This window comes from Pundamilia nyererei, unplaced genomic scaffold, assembly GCF_000239375.1.
Source record: "Pundamilia nyererei isolate P.nyererei 1_Seehausen unplaced genomic scaffold, PunNye1.0 scaffold00010, whole genome shotgun sequence".
NCBI classification, from domain to species: Eukaryota; Metazoa; Chordata; class Actinopteri; order Cichliformes; family Cichlidae; genus Pundamilia; species Pundamilia nyererei.
In genome coordinates, this window is record NW_005187411.1 from 391,074 (window position 1) to 418,281 (window position 27,208).

The 27,208-nt window shown below is 39.8% G+C and overlaps 1 protein-coding gene across 4 annotated transcripts; it reads left to right on the forward strand.

The window, feature by feature from the left end:
- Positions 1-167: 167 nt before the first annotated feature.
- On the forward strand, positions 168-27,167 carry nrd1a (nardilysin a (N-arginine dibasic convertase)). 4 transcript variants are annotated; one of them, XM_013908463.1, is made up of 33 exons: positions 201-296; positions 517-664; positions 782-1,128; positions 1,673-1,901; positions 3,992-4,073; positions 5,275-5,428; positions 6,417-6,490; positions 6,628-6,723; positions 6,916-7,038; positions 8,861-8,918; positions 9,598-9,671; positions 10,715-10,784; positions 11,022-11,099; positions 12,174-12,294; positions 14,795-14,853; positions 15,280-15,334; positions 15,459-15,563; positions 16,003-16,126; positions 16,422-16,508; positions 18,835-18,954; positions 19,082-19,133; positions 19,447-19,597; positions 20,895-21,022; positions 21,169-21,331; positions 21,545-21,576; positions 21,779-21,917; positions 22,037-22,084; positions 22,183-22,235; positions 22,865-22,948; positions 23,179-23,269; positions 23,501-23,617; positions 25,521-25,610; positions 25,718-27,166. In XM_013908463.1, exons 3-33 carry the CDS (start codon positions 926-928, stop codon positions 25,937-25,939), a joined length of 3,282 nt encoding a protein of 1,093 aa, XP_013763917.1. In that variant the 5' UTR covers positions 201-296; positions 517-664; positions 782-925; the 3' UTR covers positions 25,940-27,166. The 4 variants fall into 4 exon arrangements, with proteins under 4 accessions (XP_005723754.1, XP_013763917.1, XP_013763916.1 ...); XM_005723697.1 differs by lacking the exon at positions 517-664 and having other exon boundaries at positions 168-296; positions 891-1,128; positions 25,718-27,167; XM_013908462.1 differs by lacking the exon at positions 517-664.
- The last annotated feature ends 41 nt before the right edge of the window (positions 27,168-27,208 follow it).

Here is a 27,208-nt window from a genome sequence, read left to right on the forward strand (position 1 = left end):
CAAGCGGCCGGTAAGATATATTATCAATCTATTGGTCATAATCATAAACAGATGTCTGTTTGCATCCAGGTGGCTGCCTGTCGTTGCCCGTCCAGGGCCTGAAGCTTGTTACAACGTAACCGCTCCTGACTGCTCAGCGCACACGTGTTGACATCCAAACCACGCCTCCTTGTCTCTAGAGCCAATCATCGGCCGTCATAGTTCAGCGCGTCTTCCTCTCAGCAAATCACAGCACTCGTTGTTGCTGTGGGGGACATTCGCAGGCACCGAGGCCCTTCTGCTGTCGGCAGAGAGAGGTATGGCTTCATTGTTTTTGACCGGCTTCGTGAAGTATTTCTAAAAAGAAAAAAAGAAGAAGTAGAAGTAGATTAAAAAATAAACACTCCGGCTCTATTTCGTTTGTGTCAAATACCATCTAACAGAACCAGACACGGCTTGTTAACATTAAATCCTTCCTCTCTCACTCGTGTTTCCTCTCAAATGTCCACTTGCTCTTGGTGGTCTGTGAGATGATAGGTTCAGGTTTCGCTGCGGGCTGGTGAGACAGGGTCGGATTTTAGCTGACATCCAGCTGAATAGAGCGAAACCACCAGACAGTTGTATGAATAGCTGTATTGTGGGCGCTGGCTAGCCGGTGTTGTGTGTGTCCATATGTGTGTGACAGGTCAGTTTCACATCTATAGGCCCACGCCACAGCGAGAGTCTTGGTTAATCTGTGTTGTTTTAGACGCAGAGCGCTGAACTTTAGCTTTGTTTTTTCTCCCCCACACTCGTATGTCAGGTCTTCATCATTGCTTTGTCCAGGCTTACACGGTGTGCTGCCGCGCTAAGGAGTAAATTGCCGTTGACAGCGACTTGTCCTGTTGTTTGTGGTCGCCCCTGGCTGTCAGCCTGCAGTGCCAGAGTCTCGTCATCTCTGTCGAGGATGCCGCAAACAAACAAGTCAAGAAACGCCCCGGCGGTTGAGTCTCCGGGCTCGGTCCAAGTGGGAGCTTCAGCAGAAGCTACAGAGCCGGCGTCCCAGGAGGAAATTCAGGCTGCCGGGGACTCGGGAAGAGGGGGGGAAGCTGAGGATAATGTCGGTGACAGAGAGATCATCAAATCACCCAGTGACCCCAAACAGTACAGGTAAAAAAAAAAAAAAAAAACTCTTCTACCGCACAGTCAAGCATTCCTACCAGATTCCCATGAGGATTTAAATAATTCATTATACTGTTTAAAAAAAAGGAAAAGTTGCATGATTTATCTGTTCTATTATGTATGTTATTCTCACTCGAAGGTATTAATAGGATTTCATGTGTAATGAAATACATCTTGCTAAAGTTCTGCATTCATGACTGTGAAAGTGCTGACAAAACGACCCAGATCCACTAACCCAGATCCAAAAAGGATATTGAGCCTCCCATCCAGCTGGATCAGTGCAATATTATTGTAGTCTGATGGGATGATTTCATGCTTTAAGCACAGACCAGTGCCTCAGGCCTCTGTGGGGCATGGATGGAATATTTGCTGTGAAAAAGCACAGCACAAGACGGGCTGAAAGGGTATAAGATACAATCTGCAAAGGGATAACTGTTAAGCTGTTAAGAAAAAGCAGTGAAGGCTCTAAAACTCAATTGATACCACAGTGCTTCTCCTTGTGTTATCTCACCTTTGACTTTACTCTCCTCAGGTACATTGTGTTAGAAAACGGGCTGCGAGCTCTGCTCATCTCAGATTACAGTGGACCGACAGAAGATGGAGAGTCAGATGAAGGTGAAGAAGAAGAGGAGGAGGAGGACGATGATGAATCTGAAGATGGATCAGAGGATGGGTCTGAGGAAGATGACGAAGATGAGGGCATCGATGATGAAGATGATTACAATGAGGGGAAAAAGAAGAAAGGAAATGCAGAGAAACAGGTACAGGAAACAAGAGAGCATTTCATATAGACTTTATTTATGTTTTGTAAAACTACACTGTTTGAAATAATGTAAAAAAACAAATTGACACCATTACTCCACACACTATTTAAGGTGCATCTTTTATGCTCTTCTATATTTTCTGCAACATGTACAGTGGCTAATACTCTGATGAAATACAGCCAGAGTTTCAAATATTTAGAGTTCAGGGTATGTGCTCAGGCTTGAGACTGCACTAAATGCTTTGTTTCAGACAGCTGTTTTTATATATGATCAGTGGCAGATCTAGAAAATGTTCCATGGTGGGGTAACGCAAAAGAGGTGCAAGAGATCTAGCAGTGTGGCACATACCTCTTCAGTGAAGCTTGTGAAAATCCCCTATAGGTAAATAGAGTCAACAAAATACTTTAAAAAACACACTTTAGTTCTATCATTATCTCTTCTAAGAAAAGAAAGACAAGTTTGATTTTTTTACAAGCTTTAAAGTAGAAAGACTTTGCTCACGCCCTGCAGTACTCACTGTCAAAACAATGGCAATATTGCACATTTAAAAAGTATTTTAATAACATAAAAGTTGGAGTGGATATCTCAACGCTCAGAAGCTCCACCCACCTGATGTTCAAACCTCCTTTTGCAGATACGAACCAATGACGAGAAAGTTGGCTTAAAGCTACAATGTTTAAAATCTCACCACTAGATGTCAGTAGATTGCAATCTACAGAATTTTGTTTTCTTTCCACTCCCGATTCAAGTGTATAATCTTAGCTACAGTGGCCGCTGTAAGACAGACAACCCTTGCTGGGGTTCATCTGCAGTGAGTATAGGGTGTCGGTCCTCTGTTTACCTCAGCTGTCAATACGCCAGGTGTCTACATCTATTTACTCTGGAGGAGGCTGTAAAACTTCGTGAAAGGAGTCCGATACAAATCGATGAGTCAGTGAAGCTCCTGTTGGTCTCTGTTAGCTGCTATTAGCTGCTGTTAACTTTCTTTGAAGTGGCTCTAACTTTGTTGGATTGGGGCAGTTGACGAATAAACTGAGAATGTAATCAAAGTCTTTATCAAAGTGTGAGCTTTAGAAAACAAGACTAACGCTAGCTGCATGTTGTTGTTGACAGCATCTCTGTAGATGTGAGGTTCGCATGTCTAATCTGCTGATAATAAGTAATTGCGACAATATCGGAATGAATAAGCATGTTAATGCACTGTGTTAGGTTGGGTGTGTTAAATCCTTGACTTAATTTCAGGAGATGATCGAGGTGTTTCTTTGCTTTGTATTTTCACTTCTTGGTGAAGGCACACCTTCTCAAATGATAAAAAATAGTTGTGATAGTTTCAATTTTGAGTTTTATGATATGCAAATCCCTATGATTTCTCAATTCCTCTGCCTTTAGCAAACTACGTATGTGGCTGGTCTCTGAGCCATATACATATATGCGCTTATGCACCATCTGCATTTAATCATTAGTTATTATTATTATTCATCTCTGGCTCTCGTCTACAGCTTGTCGTTGTCTTGTCTTCCTCCCCTCATGCCAACCAGTCATGGCAGATGGCTGCTCTACCCCGAGCATGATTATGCTGGATGTTTCTTCCTGTTAAAATTGAGTTTTTCCTTCCCACTGTCGCTAAAGCTCTTGCTCATAGGGGGTCATGTGATTGTTGGGGTTTTCTGTTTTCTCTGCATTGTTGTTGCGTCTTTACCTTACCTTATGCATCAGAGGTGTTATATGGGCTTGTTTCAGATGGTGGATGATTGGAGGGTCTCCACTAATGCCTAGTATTAGATCAATCAGAACTACCCCAGTGCAGTAAGCATCAGGAGCTAACACTACTTTAAACATGTCTGTACCTGAAAGTTCTTTTCATATATTGCTTTTGGCATTTAAAAGATAAGATTAGTTTTTGATATTGTCAGCTAAGGCCATAAAACTATCAAACTCAACAATTTTGTTGCCTGCGTCTCAGTACTTTATTACATTGGTTTCTGTCTTTATGGCCTTTTTTGGCAGCAAGATAAACAGAGTATCATTCAAGTTTTCCCTGAAGTGCAATGCCAGACTCAGATATGCCTCGATATCCTGTGTTTCAGTCTGCGGCAGCGTTGTGTGTTGGTGTGGGCAGCTTCAGTGACCCCAGCGATCTCCCCGGCCTAGCTCACTTTCTGGAACACAGTGAGTAATTAATCCAGTAGACAAGTATTGTCATCTTTTTAAAAAAAAAAGTTTTCATTGTTCTTTAATTCAGTGGTTTCTCCGTCCCCAGATACATCCTCAGATATGTTTTCAATGTTTCCTATCACACATCCTAATTTTAAATGCATCCTTGTGTAGTTTGTTTCAATTATTTAGTGTGCCTCTTAGCCTTTTTTGTCTCGTTCAGTATCAGTTAACAATATGTGACATTTCCCAGAATATCCATCTCCAGAGGGACCAGATCTACCCACTGTGGGGCCACAGGGCAAAAAATGAGTTTTCAGGCTCTATTTGACCCACTTTTCTGCCTGCTCTCTGTGCATTATGCATCTAACTCATCACTTACAAATGCCCATTTACTACATAGAATGCATGATAATGTATCCCAAGATACAGTAAACAGCAAACAATCCAGCAAAGATTGTTGTATACCAGTTGCTTTTGAACATTTGCAGCTTTCTCCTACTGAATGTCCCTTTTTTAAAAACTCCTATACATAATATAAGCAAAAATTAATGTATTCCTGCATAAGGAAAGTCTTAGAATGTGAGGTGCAAATAATTAATTTACTACCAACCAAGTGACGCTACACTGTTCGTGGGGTTTTGGGGCTCCTGGAAATCTGGGGCCTGTGGGTTAATGTCTGCCTTGCCTTGCTGGCAGATTAACTTTACATCACCTACAAGAACAAGGCAAGAAATCACTGCATTCACTATGAGGAAGCAAGCAAGATATTTTTCAGTTGGGGGAAAAAAAAAAAAGCTAGGCTTGCACAAAATGCCACATAACTTCAGAATTGCAATCCAATCTATTGATGCTACTGTCAGCAGAGAAATTGCTATCTGTCTCCTCTACCAATTGTGATTGTTGAACATTGTTTCCAAATGATCATTCTGAAAGGAAACCTTTTCTCATGCTGTCACCAAATATTCCCGGCACTATTTAGAGTTATGTACGCGGCTTCATCTGAGACAGAGTTATCAAAATTCTATTAAAGCTGAGCCAGAAATGTGATGTGTTATTGTCTGCATTTGTCTCATTGTCCACATAAATAAGAAAACGACAAAAGACACATCGTGCAAGTAGCTTTAATAGATTATTTTCTTTGGATTCCTTTTTTTTTGATGATTTGTAATCCCTTCTCTCTTTTCACCCTTACTGTGATTTCGTTGTCGCCTAGTGGTGTTCATGGGCAGTGAGAAGTATCCATCAGAAAACGGCTTTGATGCTTTCCTCAAGAAGCACGGTGGGAGCGACAATGCCTCCACGGACTGTGAGAGGACCATCTTCCAGTTTGACATTCAGAGGAAAAACTTCAAAGAGGCTCTTGACAGGTTAGGAGTCAGTTGGGCTTTTTCGTTTTTGGTTGTTATCTTATTTTTCGAGCAGTCATCCTTACGAGGTGGTGAGGATTTACAGGTAAACACAAGACAGAAACAAGAAAAAGGAGAATATAAACTCATATGAAGCAACGGAGACAAGTTAGAACAATTAACAATTAGTAACTAGACTGAAACCAAAGACTCATAGAGGCTATAAGGGAAAATCTATGGTCTAATCCAAACAGTAAGGCACTTAACATGCTAAAGCATAATTTACCAAAGGAAAGTTCTAGCAGACCTGATGATTATATTGTGAAAATGTGTGGCACGTTACAGGCATATTCCCTGTTAGCGCTCGCTTTTACTCTTCAGTCCTAATATTTTTGCTTTGTGGAAATAGCCACCGAGACATCATCCATGGGTTTGTGGACTCTACATTTTGAAACCTCACTATTGCAGTTTTGACTGCCGTTAAACCATTGTGTCCAAATATTGCCAGAAATGACCTTATTTTGATCAGAGGGTGGTTTGGCAAGTTATCAGCTAACCATATCAAATTTGGTTAGCAAGCTGAATTCATAAACTGAACGGGTGAATCAAAGGGACGCATTTACCTGGTAATTATAGTGGGAAGTAGGAGACGAAGGAAATGCTTTTGGACACTGCCAGTTTGAATTTAAATTATGTCTAAATCCTCTTTTAGTAATAACTTCAAACTTTAAAGTTACATTTAAACCACTGGTATGTCTGATGTTGCTCCATGTTTTAGTTAAATTATGGGTTTAGTTCAATCTACACAGTGTGGATGTATAAAGTAAGTGATATGAAGTAAGAATAGTGATGTCATATATTCAGATCTCAGAGGCCGATAGATGTAGTGTGGATCATGGTGTGCACTTGGATGTTGTTTGTCATGTGTGTCCATCTACATCTAAATGTTTATGTCTGATCTGTGCTCTGTCTGCTTCTGAACATTACCGCTTTGTCCTGTTGTTCTCAGGTGGGCACAGTTCTTCATCTGCCCCCTAATGATTCGGGATGCCATTGACAGGGAAGTGGAGGCTGTTGACAGTGGTGGGTCTTGGTGCCTATGTGCATCACTCCTGCATTCTGAGAAATTAATCCTGGTTCATATAAAGTGTTTTAGTGCATTTTCTGCATTTTTTTTGTCCCATCTTACCTTTTCCTGTGTCCCTCCGTCTGTCTATCAGAGTACCAGCTGGCTAAGCCATCTGACTCCCACAGGAAGGAGATGCTATTTGGCAGTCTGGCCAAACCTGGACACCCTATGGGCAAGTTCTGCTGGGGTGAGTTAGTAAAAACAACTGCTGGGACAAATAATACACGCAGGGCCTCCTTGGGGTATGTTCAGCAATAACAAACAGGAGAGCTGAAACCTGCACCAGTTTACCTGCCTTCTCATATCCCTGCATGTGTTAGGGCTCCTCTCTGTCATGTATTATGTTTGTCACTTGATTGTTAACTTGTCACAATACCAGGGAATGCGGAGACACTGAAGCAGGAGCCCAAAAGAATGAAGATCAATGTGTATAAGCGGCTGCGGGCCTTCTGGAAGAAATACTACTCTGCCCACTACATGACTCTGGCTGTGCAGTCAAAAGGTCAGGAAAATCATTCCCATTTATTATGCATCAAGAACTAGCCGATTAGTAGATTGACAGAAATGTAATTTGTTTCAATAATTTCATACACCAAACGAACCGATTCATTGAAAAAGCAATCTGTGGATTAATCAAAAATTCAGACGATCATTATCTCAAATGAGGATCCACTTCATCCATGTTCAGCCAACTGTAGATAATCATTCCCGAATCAGCTCGAATTGCTGTATTACTCAAAACAAAGTCACATACAAAGTATCTAATGTATTTTCTTGGTTTCACAGAAAATATCACTCAGCTAATTAACTACAGCATACAAGTAAAATGATGAAGTGTTGACATTTGGTGCTGAGAAATGCCATCCTCATGAAACACTTACTCGCCCTCAGTAAAATTCACTCTTGTTGCATCTCTTTTGTTGTCTAAGATTCTGCCAGTGTAGAGGGATGCAAAGGTGTTATAGTAGATCGCTAATTGGAGTAAAACAACCGGAAATATTTATAACCATCATTTCTGTTGGAAAATGATGAAGCATCAAACTGCTGAAGATTGCAAACACCTTTCCTTGCAAGGTTTTATAATATAGGTTTTATAATATTCATAAAATTGCACCTTTTTTTTTTCTCTTCGCTCGCTTCAATTTTTTGTTCACCTCTAGCGCTTTGACTTGCTTGGTGCAGTAATATATGTCTGCACCTGTGTGCATTAGGTCATTATGATGTCACTACATTGCACTAATCATTCTGGTTGTGTTCAGAGGTGAAATTAACCTCAGGCATCTGACCAGAGAGTGCGGTTAAACTTTTTCAACCTATAGGCCAAAGGATTTTTGCTTATAATATCGATCAGTGTTGCCTGAAAAAGCTGTTTTTAGGAGCTTCCATATCAGCAAGGGGAAACATCTGTTTTGAAGCCCAGCTGAACAATCCTTCCTGGTTTTTACATCATGTTTCATTAAAGAGTCCATCCATGCATCTATTTTCTCGACTGCTTGTCTGGTTCAGAGTCACAGGGGAGTTGGTGCTCATCCTAGCTGTCACAGGGCGAGGTTGCCAGCCTGTTGCAGGGCCAACACAGAGAAACAGACGACCATTCATGCTCAAATTCAAACCTACAACCAATTTAGAATCACCAGTTAACAAGCATGTCTTTGGACTGTGTGAGGAAGCCAGAGTACCCGGAGAGAACTCATAGAAGTGTAGAGAGAGCACAGAAAGGCCCCAGCTGGCTGGCAAATTCGAACCAGTAACCATATTGCTGTGAGGCAACAGTGTGAACTGACTGTTGACTTGGCACAAAAGAAGGGATAAAGAATAAAGAAGAGCATTGTAAACAATTGCTCCTTTGTTATTGAATTAAAATTATGTACTCTAGTCTTGAAAAACAACTTTGACTTCCATTTAGTAATTTGAAACATGCATAGGAAAAAGCTGTCACAATTAAATTAACCATGCTTTACATTAAAATGTTTGTAAAAAAAAAGGCTGCAATGCAAAATACAAAAGCTGCATCTCATTATACAATAATGTAAAAGCTCTAAATGTAGGCTTTTAGTTTGTTTGCATTAGCAATAATTAAAAAGGAAGAAGTCTCTACCTTATTTAGTTGGAAACACAGAAAGTCGTGAATTTTCATTTACATTTTAGCATTAAATTAAAGCATGTAAAGCCACACTGTAACATAGTTTCTTTTAAAGCAAGCATTTTAGTATGTATCGTTACTGCACTGACTTCTCCCCAAATCTAAGTGGTTGTTTTCAGCCAGAATAATTGAAACGCACTCAAACTCTAATTTATCCTCCTTCACTCACTGCGTCCTTTAGAGAAGCTGGACACTCTGGAGGAGTGGGTCAGAGAGATCTTCAGCAAGGTGCCTAACAAGTGAGTATTCAAGAAGAGGCTCTCAGTTGCTGTGATGAGAAGCTGGCGCTATATAGATTGAGTCTCAATATCCTTTGCTCAAATGTAAATGTCAAGCCTTTTTACCATCTCTTTCTCCGCTTTCTTCATCTCAGATGCTTTTTTTCTTCTTCAAAGTGATGCACCTGGAAGGGATCTCTTCTCCCTAAAGCGGAGCTGAGCTGAATTAGTGTTTTTTTTTATTTTATGTTTGTGTTTTTTTGCTGCACCGCTTCCGTATGCTTTATGAGTCATTGCAGAACCTTTTTTTAGTGAATCAGAGTCACTGTTACACACATAAAAAGCACATAACCTCCAGTTTTTAAGGCTTTCATTTCAATTAAAGGATTACATTTCCACATGCTCACATCTATCCTTGTAAAATTGCCTGAAGTGACTTTAACTTCTTTAGATGAACTAAATTAATTTTCATCAAGCTTTAAATGAATGAAAGGATTTTATAGCTCTGCCTGACAGAAATAATGTGCTATTACTTCCCCGATTGTGTAAACAGTAATTGGAGACATCCATCCTCAATCTTATACTTGAAACCTTTTCCATTAACTGTTTTCTATGTTACTTAAAACATAAGGGTGGGTTGAAGTCGCTTTAATTACGTCTTGGAACTGTTTAAGTGATGGTATTGTTTTTGTGTTTGTAGTGGTTTGCCCAAGCCAGATTTCTCTGATATGCTGGATCCTTTTGACACAACGGCTTTCAGCAAGCTCTACAGAGGTACTGATACACCTTACCGGATATCTCTAAGCACATCTGGTGTACTGCAGGTTCCCACATATAAATAAGCCCTAACAGGTTATGTAAGTAGTGGTTCTCAAAGTTGGACCTTTGGGTCCTCCATAGATCAATGACTTGTAGCCCGGGGTCTCCAGAGTAGTTTGTCATCATTAATAAAAACATACTGTCTCATTTAAAATCTCATATCCAGTTTCAGACCATTTATTTAGAACAAGCACATTGGATCCATTACTGCCTTCTACATTTGGGCCAGTAGAAGCCCTGACATGATCGGGACACATCCTGTGAAATCCTTTGCTTCTCTGCTTATTAGCCAACTGGCTAGTTATTGAGCACAAAGAAATAATTCACTTCACATCTTGAAGTGACACTAATCCCAAAACAGCTTTCACTCAGTCCCTGTGATGATGCATATAAGACATTTATAATGAGTCCGGATGTATTCAAAAGAGCCACTGAGGACCAGAATGTGTAATATGTCAGCTGAGACGAGTTACTCGAGGCTGTCAAGCTGATTCAAATTGCAGTTTTAAAGGGGACTTGTTGTTCTCATTTCCAGCTCCATATTTTTATTCATGGACTCTGCTAAAGTAGTTTTTCACATAGTTAAAACTGAAAATGAGTAGAATGTACAAATATTTTTTATTGTGTACAGGGACTTGTTGCTGATGCTCAGTTTATCCACTTTCTTAGACAAGCAATTTTGATGACATTAATGGGGTTATCATTTATCACTGACATACAGACCCAAGAATAGTGGAAACGGAGTGTTCTAGATGGCTGAACAGTTGGGAGTAATTGGCAGAGTTTAATGTTAGCATACGAAAATAAGAGCATGCAAAATAGGCCGCCTTTATGCAGTTTTATTTAAAATATATGTAACAGAAAGAGGAAAGAGCTCTGAATCAAAAAACCAGTGGTTCCATTTGCTTTTTCTGTTGATGTCAGGTTTACTTCTCCAGGCCAAGTGTCCGTTTGATTCAGGTGCTTGATGGTGTTTCTCCACCTGTTTGCATTCACAGTTGTCCCCGTCGGGAAAGTTCATGCACTGAATATCACCTGGGCTCTTCCTCCTCAGGAGAAATACTACAGGTGAGCGCCATGCAGAACATATACAACAAATATAGAGTCACACAATGCTCTCCATCTCTTGAGAGAAATTTCATCAAATTCTTTTGTTTTGTTTTTTCCCCACGCATGTATTTGATTTGCATTGATGTCTCTTTATATAAATATAGAATTGGGTCAGCCAAAAGATACCATGCTTTTCCCCTGATTGTAGATGGATTGCATCAATGTTTTTTTGTTTCTACTTTTCATTTTCGTCAGAGTGAAGCCTCTCCACTACATCTCTTGGCTGATTGGCCATGAAGGCACAGGAAGCATCCTCTCAGTGCTTAGGAAGAAGTGAGTGTTATTGCTTCTGTCTGTTTGTTTTTCTGATTTGAGGGCACTCCAAAACCCAATTAAAAGCTCTTCAATTTGCTGGGTATACATGAGCTCTTTTCCCCGCTCTGCGCCAGCCCTGTGTGTTTGAGCCCAATCTTCATACTATACACTTTGCCATCCCACTTGACAATGTGATTCATACGTTCTCATCTCTGGATATGGCTGTACAAGTGCATTTCAGCCTCTTGTTGCTAAGTGGTGAAGTGATTTACCAAACCTTGTGTCATCCCACGTTACCAAGAGCCCATCCAATGCTCCCTTTACCATCAGCACCACTTGGATAGTGTAAAAGAATGCTCCTATTTAGTGTTTATGATCCTTTCAATTGTTGATAAATGACAACAGTGAAATTTGAGTGTACTTTGACTTAATTCCCAAACTGCAAAGGCAGTGGAGTGGTTGTTTTTATTGAATTCAGACAATCCTAGCAAAAAGGGCCAAGAGACGGGTTTGAAAATGGGAACATGTTGTCCTCCTCTGTCAGATTTGGAAATGATCTCTATGTCCGTCTGTAGAACATTACTGATCAGAGGCCTCAAATTATCATACCATGTTCTTGCTGATTATTTACCATTGATAAATCCATTAGAAATACGCCATGTAACAGTACATTTTTGTAAGTGCAGTATAAAGACTGCAGTATAGAAAGGTTTTAGATTCCTCCTAGTAGCCTATTCTGATACAGAGCAGACTTCTCAACCAAACTTGTCCTTTAAGTGCATCATCAGATGAATGAAAGATGTCTTTATACTCTTAAAACAACTGAAGTGTTCACCTTGATTTATGGTCCAACAAGTCTCAAATGTGTGTAAGCTGTTCAAATGAATGATTTAATATTACATGTATTTTTGTGACTGTTCACTCACCCAGTAGAAAGTGAAGTGTTTGCAGCCAGGAGTCATCAAGTGACATGTCTTGAATGCCCTCTATTTATTGTTCATTCATTTTACCGCATACAACAGTGAGTAATTCTTTAGTCGAAGGCCTATTTGTGGTAATTTATTGTTATGTTTCTATGTTGCATTTTCAAAGGTGCTGGGCTGTGGCTTTGTTTGGAGGAAACAGTGAAACTGGCTTTGACCAAAACACCACCTACTCCATCTTTTCAATCTCCATCACCCTAACCGATGAGGGTTTCCAAAACTTCTACAAGGTAAAGAAAACTCTTAACATTTGTTATTTCCTCTGCATTTCTTTCAAAATAAAAAGGAAAAAAACCTTGGGACTGGGCCAATTAAATTAATCAGCGGTTTAAGCATCAATCTCCCACGCAAGGTTTATTATTAATTGTCATATCATAAAGAGTCAGGTTTTCTTCATTATTAAGATACTGGAAGTAGCTGGCATACAACAGTTAAGGTCAAGGAAGCACTGTGCGTCAGTTGCTATGGCAACTCTTGTATTTAACACAAAGGCAGTGCCTGATAATTTGACAAGAGGACCATTTCGTACTCTTAAGTATGCAATGGAAAAATATCCTGTTCACCGTTACTGAGGTAATTTCCGTATAAATACTTAAACAACCTCAAGAATATTGTTTATTTGGATCAATAGCAGAATAACCTCTCAATTCACTGACAAACTCACAAGAGTTTTATGGATAATAATATGAAATGAAGTGAAGTGTAAGAGTTAGTGATATATTTCTGGTGGTACACCTGAACAAGTCGATCAACTACACAATCCAGTCAGTTACTGAGGTTCAACAGGAGGTAGTAATGGAAGTACTACACACGACTTTTGTTTTTCCTTGCTGTCGGATTAGGTTTAGACATTTTTTAGTCTTCTGTTTTTTTTGTGGGAAGACTAACAATGGAATTAGGAATATGTAATACCAGTGTACTAAAGTATGTATATCGTTTTGTTAAGGGCCAGTAACTAAGTGCATAATCATGATGATCTGGATCTGGGAACACCTTCAGTTAGTTTGCCCTATGGCGACAAAAGCTTACTTTTGAGGGATATCCAGACAAGACTTTCCTGTTGACTTGTTACTTATTATAAATGGTGAAAAGGCCAATATAAAGCTTTTGTGAAACAATAGTTAATGGTTTCAAGATTTCCTTTTCAGCAGATAAAGTCCTTTTGAACTTCATATGAACTGCTTATCTACAAAGGCTGCTTAAACATTGTTGGTCAATGGAATTTTAACTACAAAGGGAAACCTTACAACCTTCAAAAGTCTTGTCACTCACTTGGTTATATACCTATGCGGACTTTGGCTTATATAGATTAGCTTTTTTTTCTCGTCTTTAAAAAATTGTTCTTTAAATAAAATGACTTGATTAGAGGGATCAGCAGACTCGAGGTGGATGACACTAAATAGTGTCAAGCTTGACATCAAAATTACAGTGTGCCATTGGATTACCAGTGACATGTCTCCCACTTCTCCTCCTGTTAGACACACAGCAAGCCAACTTAATATGAAACTGGTGCCGGCAATAAAAACCTCCTGCAGTTCAGAAAAGTGTTCCCTCACAGGTTTAAGGCTGTATTTGTATAAGGGGTTAACTTTGCTTGGAGCTTGCCTTAGGTAGCCCATAGAGTATTACAGAAAGCATACAGCTCTCATTTAAGTAAGTACAATTTATTTATATAGCACTTTTCACATATAAAAATCAAAAAGTAAAACATAATAGCAGGCAAAGAGCACCATAAATACAAAAAGGACAATTTCTTTTTGTATTTATTATGAGGCTACTGCTGGCTAACTTGACTAGCATAAAAATGGACACTGACAAACAGCTATTCTAGTGCTATTCAAAGATAACAGAATGCACCCCACCATTCATGAGCATCTCATATGCTCATGAATAAGCATGCTGCTTCTTACTTGTACAGTCTTCACAAGGATTGGGGATTGTGCCACAAACTGTGTACAGACACTAGTGGAAAAAAGATCAGATTTTGCAACAAGACTGAGACCATAAAAATCTGCCTGTATTTTTAAAGTGTCTGCTTCGTAGCTGGTCTTGGCAAGAAACAGTCTGGTGCATAATTCCGCTGTAATGAAGATATTATGTATTAATTAGCGAGACTATGAAACCATTGGACTTTCCAGTCTTTGTGCTAGCTAAGCAAATCAGTTACTGGCAGTAGCTTCATACCTGGTGTACTACTATGAGAGAGGCATCAATCTTTTTTATAACTCTGGGCAAGGAAGCAAATGCATATTTCAAAATATCAAAAGGCCCATTTAAAATTGATGTCTGGAGTTAGAAAATACTAATTTTAAGTTATTGTAAGTGATTTTTTACTTTGTCACAACTGATGAACAATGGTTTTGTTCAATGGTAATAATTATTTTTTTACTCTTACTATTACTTTAACAGAGATTTGATATTTTCATTTACATGTCTGATTCTCTAAAAGTGGGATCAAGACATGTATTACTGAGCTGTTTAGTATTCTGAATGAAACCACTTTTTCCAACTCAGTTTTCAGAGCTGTTCTAATGACTATAATCAGGTAACCATAGTTAACATGATTGGCAACTTCTTTTTGGCATCACTGTAATTGTTATGGATCATAAAACTTAACAATACCTCCATATCGATTGATTGCAGAAAGGAAGGAATCATTTTTTGCTGGAATTCTACTAACAATAAATGTGGTTATACACTAATAATTTGCTTGTCTGTGGCTTTTAACAGGTGACTCGCCTCGTGTTCCAGTACCTGAAGATGTTGCAGACACTTGGACCACTGCAAAGGCACTTTCTTTCACTCACTTTCTCTCTCACTCACACACACACACCTTCAAATCAATCTTAACCCTCAAACAGTGCTTTAAATGGGGTCTATAAAAGTGAACACAGGTCCACCGGTCCTCATTTTTCCAAAAATATCCTCACTAAGATAGGTATATTTCTCAGTTTGAAATCAAATATACAACATGGATTTTCTGTCTGTTTGATTGTCTGACTCATTGTGTAGTTGTAGTAAATGCTGCTTTATTTGAGATAGTGACAACATAATATGTGTGGTTGGCTGTTATTTGTATATTTATGGTCTTATTATTTTTGTTATTATTATGTTCCTTATTCTGTCTTAGAGAGTGCTGGTGTTGTGGCGTCTAAGCAATTTTATGAGGTGAATAAAAGTTGTAATTCTTTGTTTCTGTCTGTCTGTGCACTCAGGATATATGAAGAGATTCAGAGGATTGAAGCAAATGAGTTTCACTATCAGGAGCAAGTAAGGCTAACAGCCTTCATTAGTCGCTGAGTTGCCGTGTTTTGGACATGTAGCAATGTATCATTGTTATTATCAATGAGATTGTGTGAGTAAAGCCTCTCGATTTTGATTTTCTCTTTGCCAGATTGATCCTATAGAGTACGTGGAGGACATTTGTGAAAACATGCAACTGTTCCCTAAAGAAGACTTCCTGACAGGAGATCAGTTGATGTTTGAGTTCAATCCAGAAGTAAGTAGTTCAGTAGTTCTGGGAGTGAACCACTTTCAGGGCTTTTATTGTAAAATGCAAAATGTCCTTTTTTTAGATAAAGATGTTAATGAAACAGGTCACTCAAAGGTAGAAAAATATAGATGTGTTTCTCATCGCTCCTTTAATGATTTTGTTTCTAATATATTTCTTAGAGCTGAGATCCTCTTTTCTGCTGGTGGATGTTGTTTTGCATCAAAAGTTACAGTCTAATTGTGGCTTTGCATATTTTTTGTGTTAACGCCTGTTCTCTTTTTTTGTCTCATTGTTTTTGGCTGCTAAAACTGTCTCCCATTAATGTTGATGTTCTTTAGAAAGGGAGGAAATATGATCTCTCTCTGTGCTGCAAACATCTTTTGATTTGATTTTGTGTGTGTGTGTGTGTGTGTGTGTGTGTGTGTGTGTGTGTGTGTGTGTGTAGGTGATCAGTGCAGCTCTGTCTCTCCTCACCCCTGAGAAAGCCAACCTGATGCTGTTGTCACCAGAACATGAGGGCCAGTGTCCCCTCAGGGAGAAGTGGTTTGGCACACAATACAACGTGGAGGGTGTGTGTGTGTGTGTGTGTGTGTGTTTACTGTGACTGTAGCAGTTCCTTCGTACATTGTAAGCGTTCAGTGAATACATTGTCTTTTTTTCCCTTGTGTGGTGGTATTCAGCCACATATAAAGCAGAGCCAGCAGTAGAAATGCCAGCATTTATCTCTGTCTTTTATATGGCAAACAATGGCATTGGAAAAGCATTTAAATTAAAATATAAAAGTAGAGAGTTCACTTTATTCAGCAGTTGAATCAAATTGGCAAGTATTTCTTATGTGTTAATAGATGTTTAACCTTCATACAGATATCCAGCAAGAGTGGATGGAGCAGTGGACAGGAAACCTGGAGCTTACTGCTGACCTCCACCTTCCTGCAGAGAATAAGTTCATTGGTAGGTGAAGAAACTTCTTTTTTGCATTATGGGCAAAAAAGTAGGTCTTTCTGGCCTAATCTGCTGCATGCTGTATCTGAAAAGTGTCCAATACGATGATCTGGACAAGATGTGCTCCAGCAGTTTGGACTTCAGCTCTCCATTAATCCATCCACGAAATACTGGTAATCAGATATATTGACCAAACCTGGAGGAACTGAGTGTTTTTGTCAGTGTATTTTGTCATTTCTAATGCTCCCTTGTTAGTCACTGATCTAGCTGAGGTGTATTAATTCAAGCTAAAATTTGTGAAGTCAGGATGGTATTTTTCACTCTGGGGGAGGTTGAGTGATTTGAAACCCCATTCGGAGCATTTGCAGTAAGTTTTCTCCCCCTTACCTCGGCAGTTATTAAAGCAGCAGTTAAATGTTGTTGCACAGCATGTTTATCCTCCTCCTATAATTTAAGTCCAGGGGAGAGAAACTTTGCTTTTTAGAAGTGGAGTGTTAAATTAGCTCAACCCATATTTTGACAACAGCGCAAGATGGAGAAAAATGTTTGAGAGATCACAATAGCTGTGTCGGAGGAAAGATGGTCCTGTTTTTGTTGGCTTACCCTTGTATAGCTTAACTGATTTCATGTGTGGTAAATTATGTATTTAATACTATTTTATTCCAGGCTTTTCTTGTTGTAGTCTAGCAGAAATTCTTTGTTTTTCTGTACAAATCAAGCCACAGCTTCTGTTGGAAAATGAAAAACTTAAAGTGCCACAAACTGTAGTTCCTCGAATGGCCACTTGAGGCTGGCTTCAAAAGCAAGTTAGTCCCCATAAACCAGAGTTAGAGAACTCCAGGCCTCGAGAGCCGGTGTCTTGCAGGTTTTAGATCTTACCTTGGGTCAACACACCTGAATCAAATGATTAGCTCATTACTAGGCCTCCGGAGAACTTCAAGACATGTTTAGGAGGTAATTTAGCCATTTAAATCAGCTGTGTTGGACCAAGGACGCATCTAAAACCTGCAGGACATTGGCTCTCGAGGCCTGGAGTTCCATACCCCTGCCATAAACAGTGTTACCAGCTTTAGAGCACAAATACACTTGCTTTCAGCCTGGTACAGAACACCACATTGGTCTTTATCACTAATTTCCCTGTTCATGGCGGGAGTACAGGGAGTACATTTAGTTGAACTTCGATTTTAAGTTGTATTAAGGCTCAAAATATAAGCGGATGCTGTCATCCTGTGATTGGTTTTTATTAGAGGGCACACTCTGAGAAGTCTCCTGCTTGTTTTGTTTTATAACCTTTTTTTCCCAGACATATTTAAATTCCATTTAATATCACATTGAATTATTGATGCATCTTGATAACCAGACTAGTTAAATATTGCTATCCATATCTGATCAAAAATCAGTCAAATCAGTCTGTAGACGCCTACGTTATCCATGATGCAACTCAACGCCTTGCAGCTTGGTCAGACATGTAAGGCTAATTTGACCATAAGCCTGTGGCTTGTGGTTATGGGGCAAGCATGGGAATTTTTTTTTTTTTTTTGGACCTGCAACAGCAAAATGCCCCCCAAAAAATACAGTTGTGGAAAAAAATAAGTATTCAAGATTGAGATTCAGTTTGGGGGATGATCCACTAATAAATAAAGGTTATAATAATACAACACCTAACAAAATTATGGAAAAGTTACAAATCAGTTTTGAACAACTTGTCGTTATAGTTATAAAATTTCACTGTGAAATAGATTAAATCCATCACTGTCTGCATTTTCAAACGTACCACATATTTGGCTACAACAAAATGAACGAATTTTATTAAATGAATTCATTTAAAAGTAGAACGAAAACACATACAGTTTATTAAGTGTATCATCATAGGGCCAGCTCCTGTAATGTACCAGTGGATAAAGTTTGGATTGTAAATTCAGACTGATCGGCACAAAAATGGTTACACAGCACCAGTTATATTTGCTGATTGCATGGATTGAACGGTGTATGTTAATTAAAGGTCAATATTTTAATTTAAACACAGAAAAACAAAACACCTCTGGCTCACTTCTGGCCAAATGCAAAGGTTGATTCATTCTGTCGTTGCAGTTTGCTTACAAACTTTGTAAAGTGACAGACCCACGCGGCCAGCTTTACTAAAAGCTGGCCGCTTCACTTTCTGGCCCAAGGGTTTCTGAATCATTTATTGTGGGGGTAACATCTTTCTCTGTGTTGACAAGCGACTACATGTTTATCCCTAAACTGTATATAATGAATTGTCGAAAGTCCACGCATTATTTATGAGGCTGCACCGAGTGGAATGGTGATTTATTGTGTGTGTGCACTTGTTCAGCCACTGACTTCACCCTGAAGCCCTCTGACTGCCCAGACACCGAGTTCCCAGTCCGGATAGCCGACAGCGACAGGGGCTGCCTGTGGTACAAGAAAGATAACAAATTCAAAATCCCAAGAGGTAGACTGTGTGTTAGTGTGTGTGTACTTGTACTGTGTGCATCAATTAGCATGCAAGATGTTACTTTAAAGGTATTTAATGTCATTAGGGAATGGTTGACACCTGCTTGCTCTCTCTTCTTATTTAGCCTACGTCAGATTCCACTTAATCTCTCCAGTAATCCAGCAATCCGCTAAGAAGTGAGTTTAAGCTCAGATAAGAGTTTGTGAAAATAAGTGTTTGTTTTTTGCTATGACCTTTGTTAATGTCTGCTTTTTAATCGTCTCTCTCTCTCCCACTGCCTCCACTTATGTCTTTTTGTCACTTTTACCCTCCCTCCCCCACGTTTCTCCTTCCTCTGTCCTTCCTCCTTCTTTTTCTATTTTGCCTGTTTTTTTTCCCTCTCTATCCTCCATCTCATCCTTCTTACCTCCTTCTGTACTATTCCCTGCCCTCTCTCTATTTCACTTTTCTCTTATTCTCTTTATTTGTCGCCTTCCTCTTGCGCTCCAGTGTGGTCTTGTTTGACCTTCTGGTAAACATTCTGGGCCACAACCTGGCAGAGCCAGCCTATGAGGCTGAAGTGGCCCAGTTGGAGTATAAACTGGTTGCTGGTGAGCACGGACTGGTCATCAAAGTTAAAGGATTTAACCACAAGCTTCCTGTGAGTAAGCATACATACACACATAGATAAACAGTTTGGATGGTGGCATGTTGCATTTTAGGCTCTGTACACCACCACAGGGGATTTTAAATCAAACATTCAATATACAGCTTTAATTCAAGGGGCTTTACAAAAATGTTGCTTAACTGTTTAGGAATTATATCAATTTTTATACATAGTCAACATTTTTAAAGGCTCGAAGTTAATTGGACAAGCCGATATAATTTTAAATTCATGCTTGGATAAAAATCCTTTGCAGTCAGTGAGTGCCTGAAATCTACTTGAGATGGTCTGCCAGGCTTTTACTGTACCCGCCTTTAGTTGGGACTCGCTGCCTTCTGTTTCGTCTTCAGTAACTGAAAACCATGCTGTGTTGGGCTGAGATCAGGTGACTTACTTGGCCATTGAAGTACATGCCTATGTCTTTGTCTTGAGAATCTCTTGGGTTGCTTTTGCAGTATGCTTTGGGTCATTTTCCCATTTTAACTGTGAAACAGTATCCAATCACGTTTGAAGCTGTTGGCTAAATGTGAGCAGAGAGCATAGCCCTGTACACTTCAGTATCCTCCCTGCTACTTCTATCAGCAGTCACATCATCACTAAACACTACTGACCCAGTTTTACTGGCAGCCATACACGCCAAAACATTGCCGCCACCATGTTTGACAGATAGCGTGGTATGCTTGAGATTATGAGCCGTTCCTTTCATTCTCCATACTTTTGGCTCCCCACTATTCTGGTACAAGTCAAACTTGGGTTTATATGTCCAAGAAATTTGGCATATTTTCTGGATAAGTCGAATCTGGCTTTCCAGTTCTTATGTCTTTGTCACCTTGTCATAAACCCGCTATAATCACATTCACGAAGGTGTTTCTTGATTGTAGATTTTCTCAATGACATGTGTTGATTTGGAAGCTCTGATAGGTTTATTGCAGTTTTTCAGTGTAATTATGGACTCCTTCACTTGAATCATCTCTTTGGAGCTCATGTTGACGATTCCAGAGAAAAGACACCAAATGCAAGTCCAACAATTGGAATAAGCTTCAGCTTTTGATCTGCTTAATTGTTATAAAATAACAGGAAGTGGGCCTCAGCTGGCCATAAAAATGTCTGTCTGTGATACGTTTATTTTAAAATCCACTCTGTTGGTGTTTAAAGGCTAAATTGATTTTAATCTCAAAACAGTTACAAACACAACTGTACGTGTAATTGTTTTGCATACATTAAACCACAAACTGAATAAGAAAGAATCTTATGTAATGTATGTGTGACTTGTTGACCATGTTTTTGTCTGTAGTTGCTCTTTCACCTGATCATTGACCACCTGGCAGATTTCTCGGCCTCCTCTGACGTCTTCAGCATGTTCGCAGAGCAGCTGAAAAAAACCTACTTCAACATCCTCATTAAACCTGAGAAACTCAGCAAGTACGTTGCTTCCCCATTGCTATGTGAGATTATCGAGTGTATGTTGCCTTCTAGTGGTGAAATGTGTGACAGCCCTAAATAGAAGAGCCTCCGGTCGTCACCGTCCTCTTTTATCTTCTCGCTCTCATCCTTTTTTTCTCCTCCAGGGACGTGCGCTTGTTAATCTTGGAGCACTCTCGCTGGTCCATGGTGGACAAATATCAGGCTCTAACAGCTGGTTTGACCACTGAAGAGCTGACGGAGTTCAGCCGGAGCTTCAGAGCTGAGCTCTTTGCAGAGGGACTGGTGCAAGGGAACTTTAGCAGTGCAGTGAGTGGACAGCAGACAGCACACAGACAAGCATACTGATTGACAATAATATTAGCTGATTAGAGTGAATCAGTCAACGTTCACGTCTACTCTTGCCTCAGTTGCTACTGGGTGTACTTGACATTGCCCTCATGCTTGGCTGATTGCCTCTCCTCACTCTCTTTCTCTCTTATCTCTCACTATTCATTACTCTTTATTGTATTTCCTCCACAGGAGTCTGTGCAGTTTCTGCAATATGTCACAGAGTAAGTCAGTTATTACACTGAATGCACTCCCTAATGAGAACACCAATACTATACAATCAAATAGATTTGTTTGCTATAATACGCCGTGATTCACATCAGCTTCAGTTGTTTAGTCCATGATTCGCCTTTGCTTTTTTTTCCCTCTCTCCTCTTTACCTTCTCACTTATTTTACTCCCTCTCTCCTCGTGTCTTGCCTGGCAGTAAGTTGCAGTTCTCCAAGCTGACAGCGGAGGTACCGGTGATGTTCAGAGTGGTCGAGCTTCCACAGAAGCACCACATCTGTAAGGTCAAATCACTCAATAAAGGAGACGCCAACTCGGAAGTCACTGTTTACTACCAGGTATACACACAAAATGTACATGCACGTCTACAGGTCATCAAGTCGTTTTATCTCTGAAGGTTTATTTTTTTACGCACACAAATTCATTCCCATTTTCTTTCTGTTTGCGTTTTATTCAGTCTGGCCCCAAGGCTTTAAGGGAGCACACGCTGATGGAGCTGTTGGTGGTGAGCATTACAATATGTTGCTTCTCTGTTTCCACACACTCCCTCTTTGATGCTGTCATCCCTCCATTGTTGACTGAGTTGTTTTGGGGGGGTTTCAGATGCACATGGAGGAGCCCTGCTTTGATTTCCTCAGGACCAAAGAGACTCTGGGGTGAGTTTCTGCTGCGTTCGATAATATTTTTCTGTTCATTTAAAACCAAATTTCTGAAACTAAGCGAAACAGTGAGTTTTTCCATTCAAATTAGCATTACACGCTAATATTTTTCTAAAACTAGAAAGCTGCAGTTAATTTGATTTATTTGCATTTGTCCTAAATGTGCTCCATATGGAAATACACAACTTTTCAAAGTAACTTTCTTAATATATCCAGTTCTCTTCCTCTTTTTTTTTTTTTTGCCATTTTGAGGGTATTGAAGTTATTTTATGTGAAAATCAAAGGTATGCAGAGAAACTAACCTTCTGTTTCCACCTACACGTCTCTGTCTGTATTGTATTTCATTACTTTGCCTTCTAGAAGGAACAAGTCTGTGCCGACCTTGTTAAGAGACTGTCGGGTTTCTGTTTGGTGTGTCTGAAATGTGGGAGCTAGTAATATTTAAACCTTTGCCAAGCTGCTCTAGTTCTACTGGGACAAATGCTTTTCACATTGAAATTCAGTTTTCCTACTTGCCAGACTGGTTTTATTACAGAGTGCAAATCAGATGTAATGCAGTTTTTCATCAGCTTATTTCACCCGTATTTTCTCTAATCCTAAAGCGTTCTTTTTGTCTCCGTCTGCAGATACCATGTCTACCCCACCTGCAGAAACACCTCAGGCGTTCTAGGTTTCTCTGTCACAGTGGAGACACAGGCCACGAAGTTCAAGTGAGTCTGCAACACACAATGGAAACCTTTAATTTGCCCAAAGCAAGATACGATTTATCTTAACACTTTTCCCAAAACCAAGGTAAATCTATCTTGCTATTCATCCAAACCCAAGCTGCAATTTATCCATGTGGCCATGGAAAGTGAAGCAAGTGGAAGTGATAAATGACTAAAGGAATCCAATGCTTTCTATACCCTACAATATATCTCTTACCTCTCATCTCTCTCAGCACCGAGCTGGTGGAGTTAAAGATTGAAGAGTTCTTGACTTCATTCGGAGAGAAGCTCAATGCACTGACTGAGGAGGCCTTTAATACTCAGGTCTGCGTAAATGTGTTTTGTTTTTTCTTATTGTATTCATGAGTTTCCCATTCTTATGGAAAAAGGTACAGAAAATGCTGCCTATCCAGAAATTTTCTAAATGTCAAAAGTTGTATCTCATTCCATTAATAACACATTTCTGAGTCATGTATAACCCGGCTGAATGCCTAAATGTGAAGCTGCACTGTGGAAGAAGTGACTAGAAAGCCTGTGTGCTCGTGTTTTCTGCAGGTGACTGCTTTAGTGAAGCTCAAAGAGTGCGAGGACACACATCTTGGTGAGGAGGTGGACAGGAACTGGGCAGAGGTGGTTACGCAGCAGTATGTGTTCGATAGGCTCAATAGAGAGGTGAGGACAACACGATGTTTAAAATAACGGCTCTGATGTTGTTTAAGACGTGCTCGTGCTGCTAAAGTAGTTCTGAGCCGTGACCTTGATGACCGTGGGACAAATCCTTTGGTTTTGAGGGTTGTGGGTTAGTGCCTTTTTGTTCTGGTGCATTACAGGGTTGCAAAACATTGTTAATATAATTAACAGAATGACCAATGCTATTCACTTGCTCTATGAATGTATTGCTGCTGAATGGGAGTATATTCTCACATAATTGCAGTCGCCTTACTCTTAACAGTTTGCCCCAACTTTGTCATCTAGACTCCACTATGGGCACATGTATGGTCCTACCACGGGTCCTCCAATTTAGTGGAAGTCTGGACTTTGTTTGGGACATTGCAACAGCGCATTCTTTTCTTTTTCAGCCATTCTGTTGAAGATTTGCTGCTGTTCTTGGGATCATTGTCCTGTGGCGTGAGCCCAGCTTTTGCTGTTAGCTGACAGATGGGCTCACGTTCGACTGTAGAATATTTTGGTATACAGTGGAGTTCATGGTTGACTCATTGCGGTCCTGTGGCTGCAAAACAATCCCAAATCATCACCTCACCACCAACGTACTTGACAGTTGCTACGAAGTGTTTGTGCTGATGTGCTGATTGGTTTTCACCGAGTGTGGTGCTGTGGATTATGACCAGATATCTCCACTTGGGCCGTGTCTGGACATTGTTCCAGAAGTTTTGTGGTTTGTTAAGATGCTGTTTTGAAAAGCTAAGGCTTGCAGCCATGTTTTTTTTATTATTATTATTATTATTATATACAGTAAAGGCTTTCTCCTGGCAATCCTTCTAAACAATCCACACCTTTTCAGTCATTTTTAAATGGGACAGTCATACGTGTTAACATTTAATATTATAGCTGAGGCCAGTAGAGTCTGAGATGTAGCTCTTGGGGTTTTTTGCTGCTTTTTTTTTCTCTGAGCATTGTGGGATCCACTCTGGGGAAGATTGGCAGCTGTCTTGAGTCCACTGAATAATCTTTCTCACTGTAGAATTAATGGACTGCAAATTGTTTAGAAGTTGTTTTCTTAACATCATTGTCAATGTCTTCTTTCTTGGCACTCTGTTGCACACACCTGAATGCACCAGACCTACAACCTGCCAAAACATCTGCTTTTATAGAGGCGGTCACTCTTTCTGATGATCAGTTTTATCAAGTGCATTTTATCAACAGCACCTGGCTGCTACTTACACTCTTAGTTCCTCTGGAAGCATTAAGGATATTTTTAGTTTTTAACACTCTGATTTTACATTTGGGCTTTTTTTGTTTTTGATAAGAAAATGACGGTGAAATATTTGGGTTTTTTTCTATCCCAGGTTATTTGAATCCAATTTTAAGATCTGCTAAGGACCGTCTTTAATTATGGCCTCATATATAAAACCTTAAGTATAAATAGAGGGTGCGCTTCCTTTCTATGATGGCTATATATGTCTATATGTATATATTCTCAGCTCTCTACAAAATATGAACATAGTTAATACAAGTATAAAGCAAGCAAGAGAGAAATAACAAGTATTAATGAGAATGTTCACACCACTTGCATTTTCAAAGTTCAGTAGCTGAAGTTTGTGTTTTTAGGTCCTCAGATAGACGTTGCCAAAGGAACAGATCACAGAAAAACTTATTACAGAACCTGTCTTATTTGTGCTCTATGAAAGCACAACACTATCTCAGAACTAATTGACCCACTGGGGACAGATAAACTGGCTGTTTGGTACTGTCAACATTGTTACCTCTCTAATTCATAGGAAAAAATGTGGTTTATCCTTTTAAAACATGCTTGATTCTGACACTGAGAATTAAGCTGTTACATTTCCAGTGAATGGTTCTGTCTTACCATTGGTCTGTGCCACTGTGTGTTCAGATCGAGGCTCTGAAACAGATGACGAGAGATGAACTCGTCTCTTGGTTCAAAGAACATCGTGGACAGAGCAGCAGGAAGCTCAGTGTGCATGTAAGCAATGCCTTTGTGTTTATGTTGCACAGTTCTTCACTTTTCTTTGTGTTTTGGACATGATATACTTTGTATCTGTAATAATTTCGTCTCTCTGTGTCCTTAAGGTGGTGGGATTTGGTGCTGAAGAGAATGATGAGGAGGGCAGTGGTGAAAAGCAGGAAGAAAAAGGCAAAGATGAGGATTTAAGGAGCTCAGCCTACGGTGAAGTGTCTAAGCTTAGTTTCCTTCCAGCCTCTCCCAAAGTGGAAGGTGCCATAGCCATCGTGGACATTCCTGCTTTCACTGAAGGCCTGCCCCTCTTTCCCTACCACAAGATACTTAAATAAACTTGTGCTCAGACTGTGAGACAGACTTACTCAGCCACATTCAGGGACTCTGCCTCATTAGAGATGCAGGCACTTAATATGAGGTGAAGGAAGGTTGAAGCAGCTTTGGCTCCTTTCTGGACCTGGATTTCGACTCTGGAGCCCAGCTGTAGGTTTTCCCCACGCTCTGTGCATAAGCAAAAAGACTGAGAGTGATGATAGAGTTTTCTTTTAGCTAACTGATAGTCTGTTCTGCTTTCTCACATTCAATTATTTTATATCCTCAGCAGCTGCGAGAAACTGAAATTCTTTGAATCAGATTCTCATTTATTTGGTTCTCCGAGCTGTAGTGCTGCTACAGAAGTTAAAATCTGTATTTTCCGCTGTCTGCGTCGCAGTCCAGACTGAGTATAATTCAATTTAAAAACACAAATCGACTGTGAAAACAGCAGAAATGCTTTGAACTCCATGCGTGTGAATTTGTGTGCTGGATTTCAGGCTCTGGTGTGTGCTGCGGTTATTGGGTGACCTGGATCGTGCTGTGCTGTGAAACTGCAAAGAAATAAATCATCATCAGTCGATGTTGAGTGAATGAATGAAGCCGTTTAAGCTGTCTTCACAGCAAAAATACACTGAAACTTCAAATCATTGTGACTCTTATGTGACTCATGTTAAATTTGAAAGGAGTTTTGATGTTCTGGGTGCAGTTTTCTTGGCATGCAGTCACATTAAATAACACAGATGGCACAGAGAGACGAGTAGTTGCTAGAATCAACTGCGTCACACACTGAGGTTATTTTAAAGTCAGAAATGTTTGCATGCCGGTGACTCAACGTGATGTCATTTCTACAACTTTAAATTATGTGAAAATTATACATTACTCACAGACGCTCTGCCCGAACCATGAAGAAGAGGCTGCCGCAGGTGATTTTGTCTTGGTCTTGTGCTTGGAGATACTTTGCATTATTGAATGTATTTAAAAAAAAAAAAAAATTAAGCCCAGCTCAGTAGAGCATGTTAACAGAATTGACTAATATGCCTCATACTGTAGAAAAGCCTTCACCTGCAGCAGCGCCACACGTGATGATAATTGTTACAGCTTTGTGATGGAAGGCAAAACAGCTCGTTGGCATAAGATTCACATGGTTCCTGTACCACACCACACATGGCTCTTCTTCAGGCTATGCAGAGGCAAATCCACGGCTCATACTCTTACTGCATTGGGAGTGTGTTTGACAATGTAGCTTTGCTAATCAGATGCTTTCCAGATGGTATTACATGATGGATCAA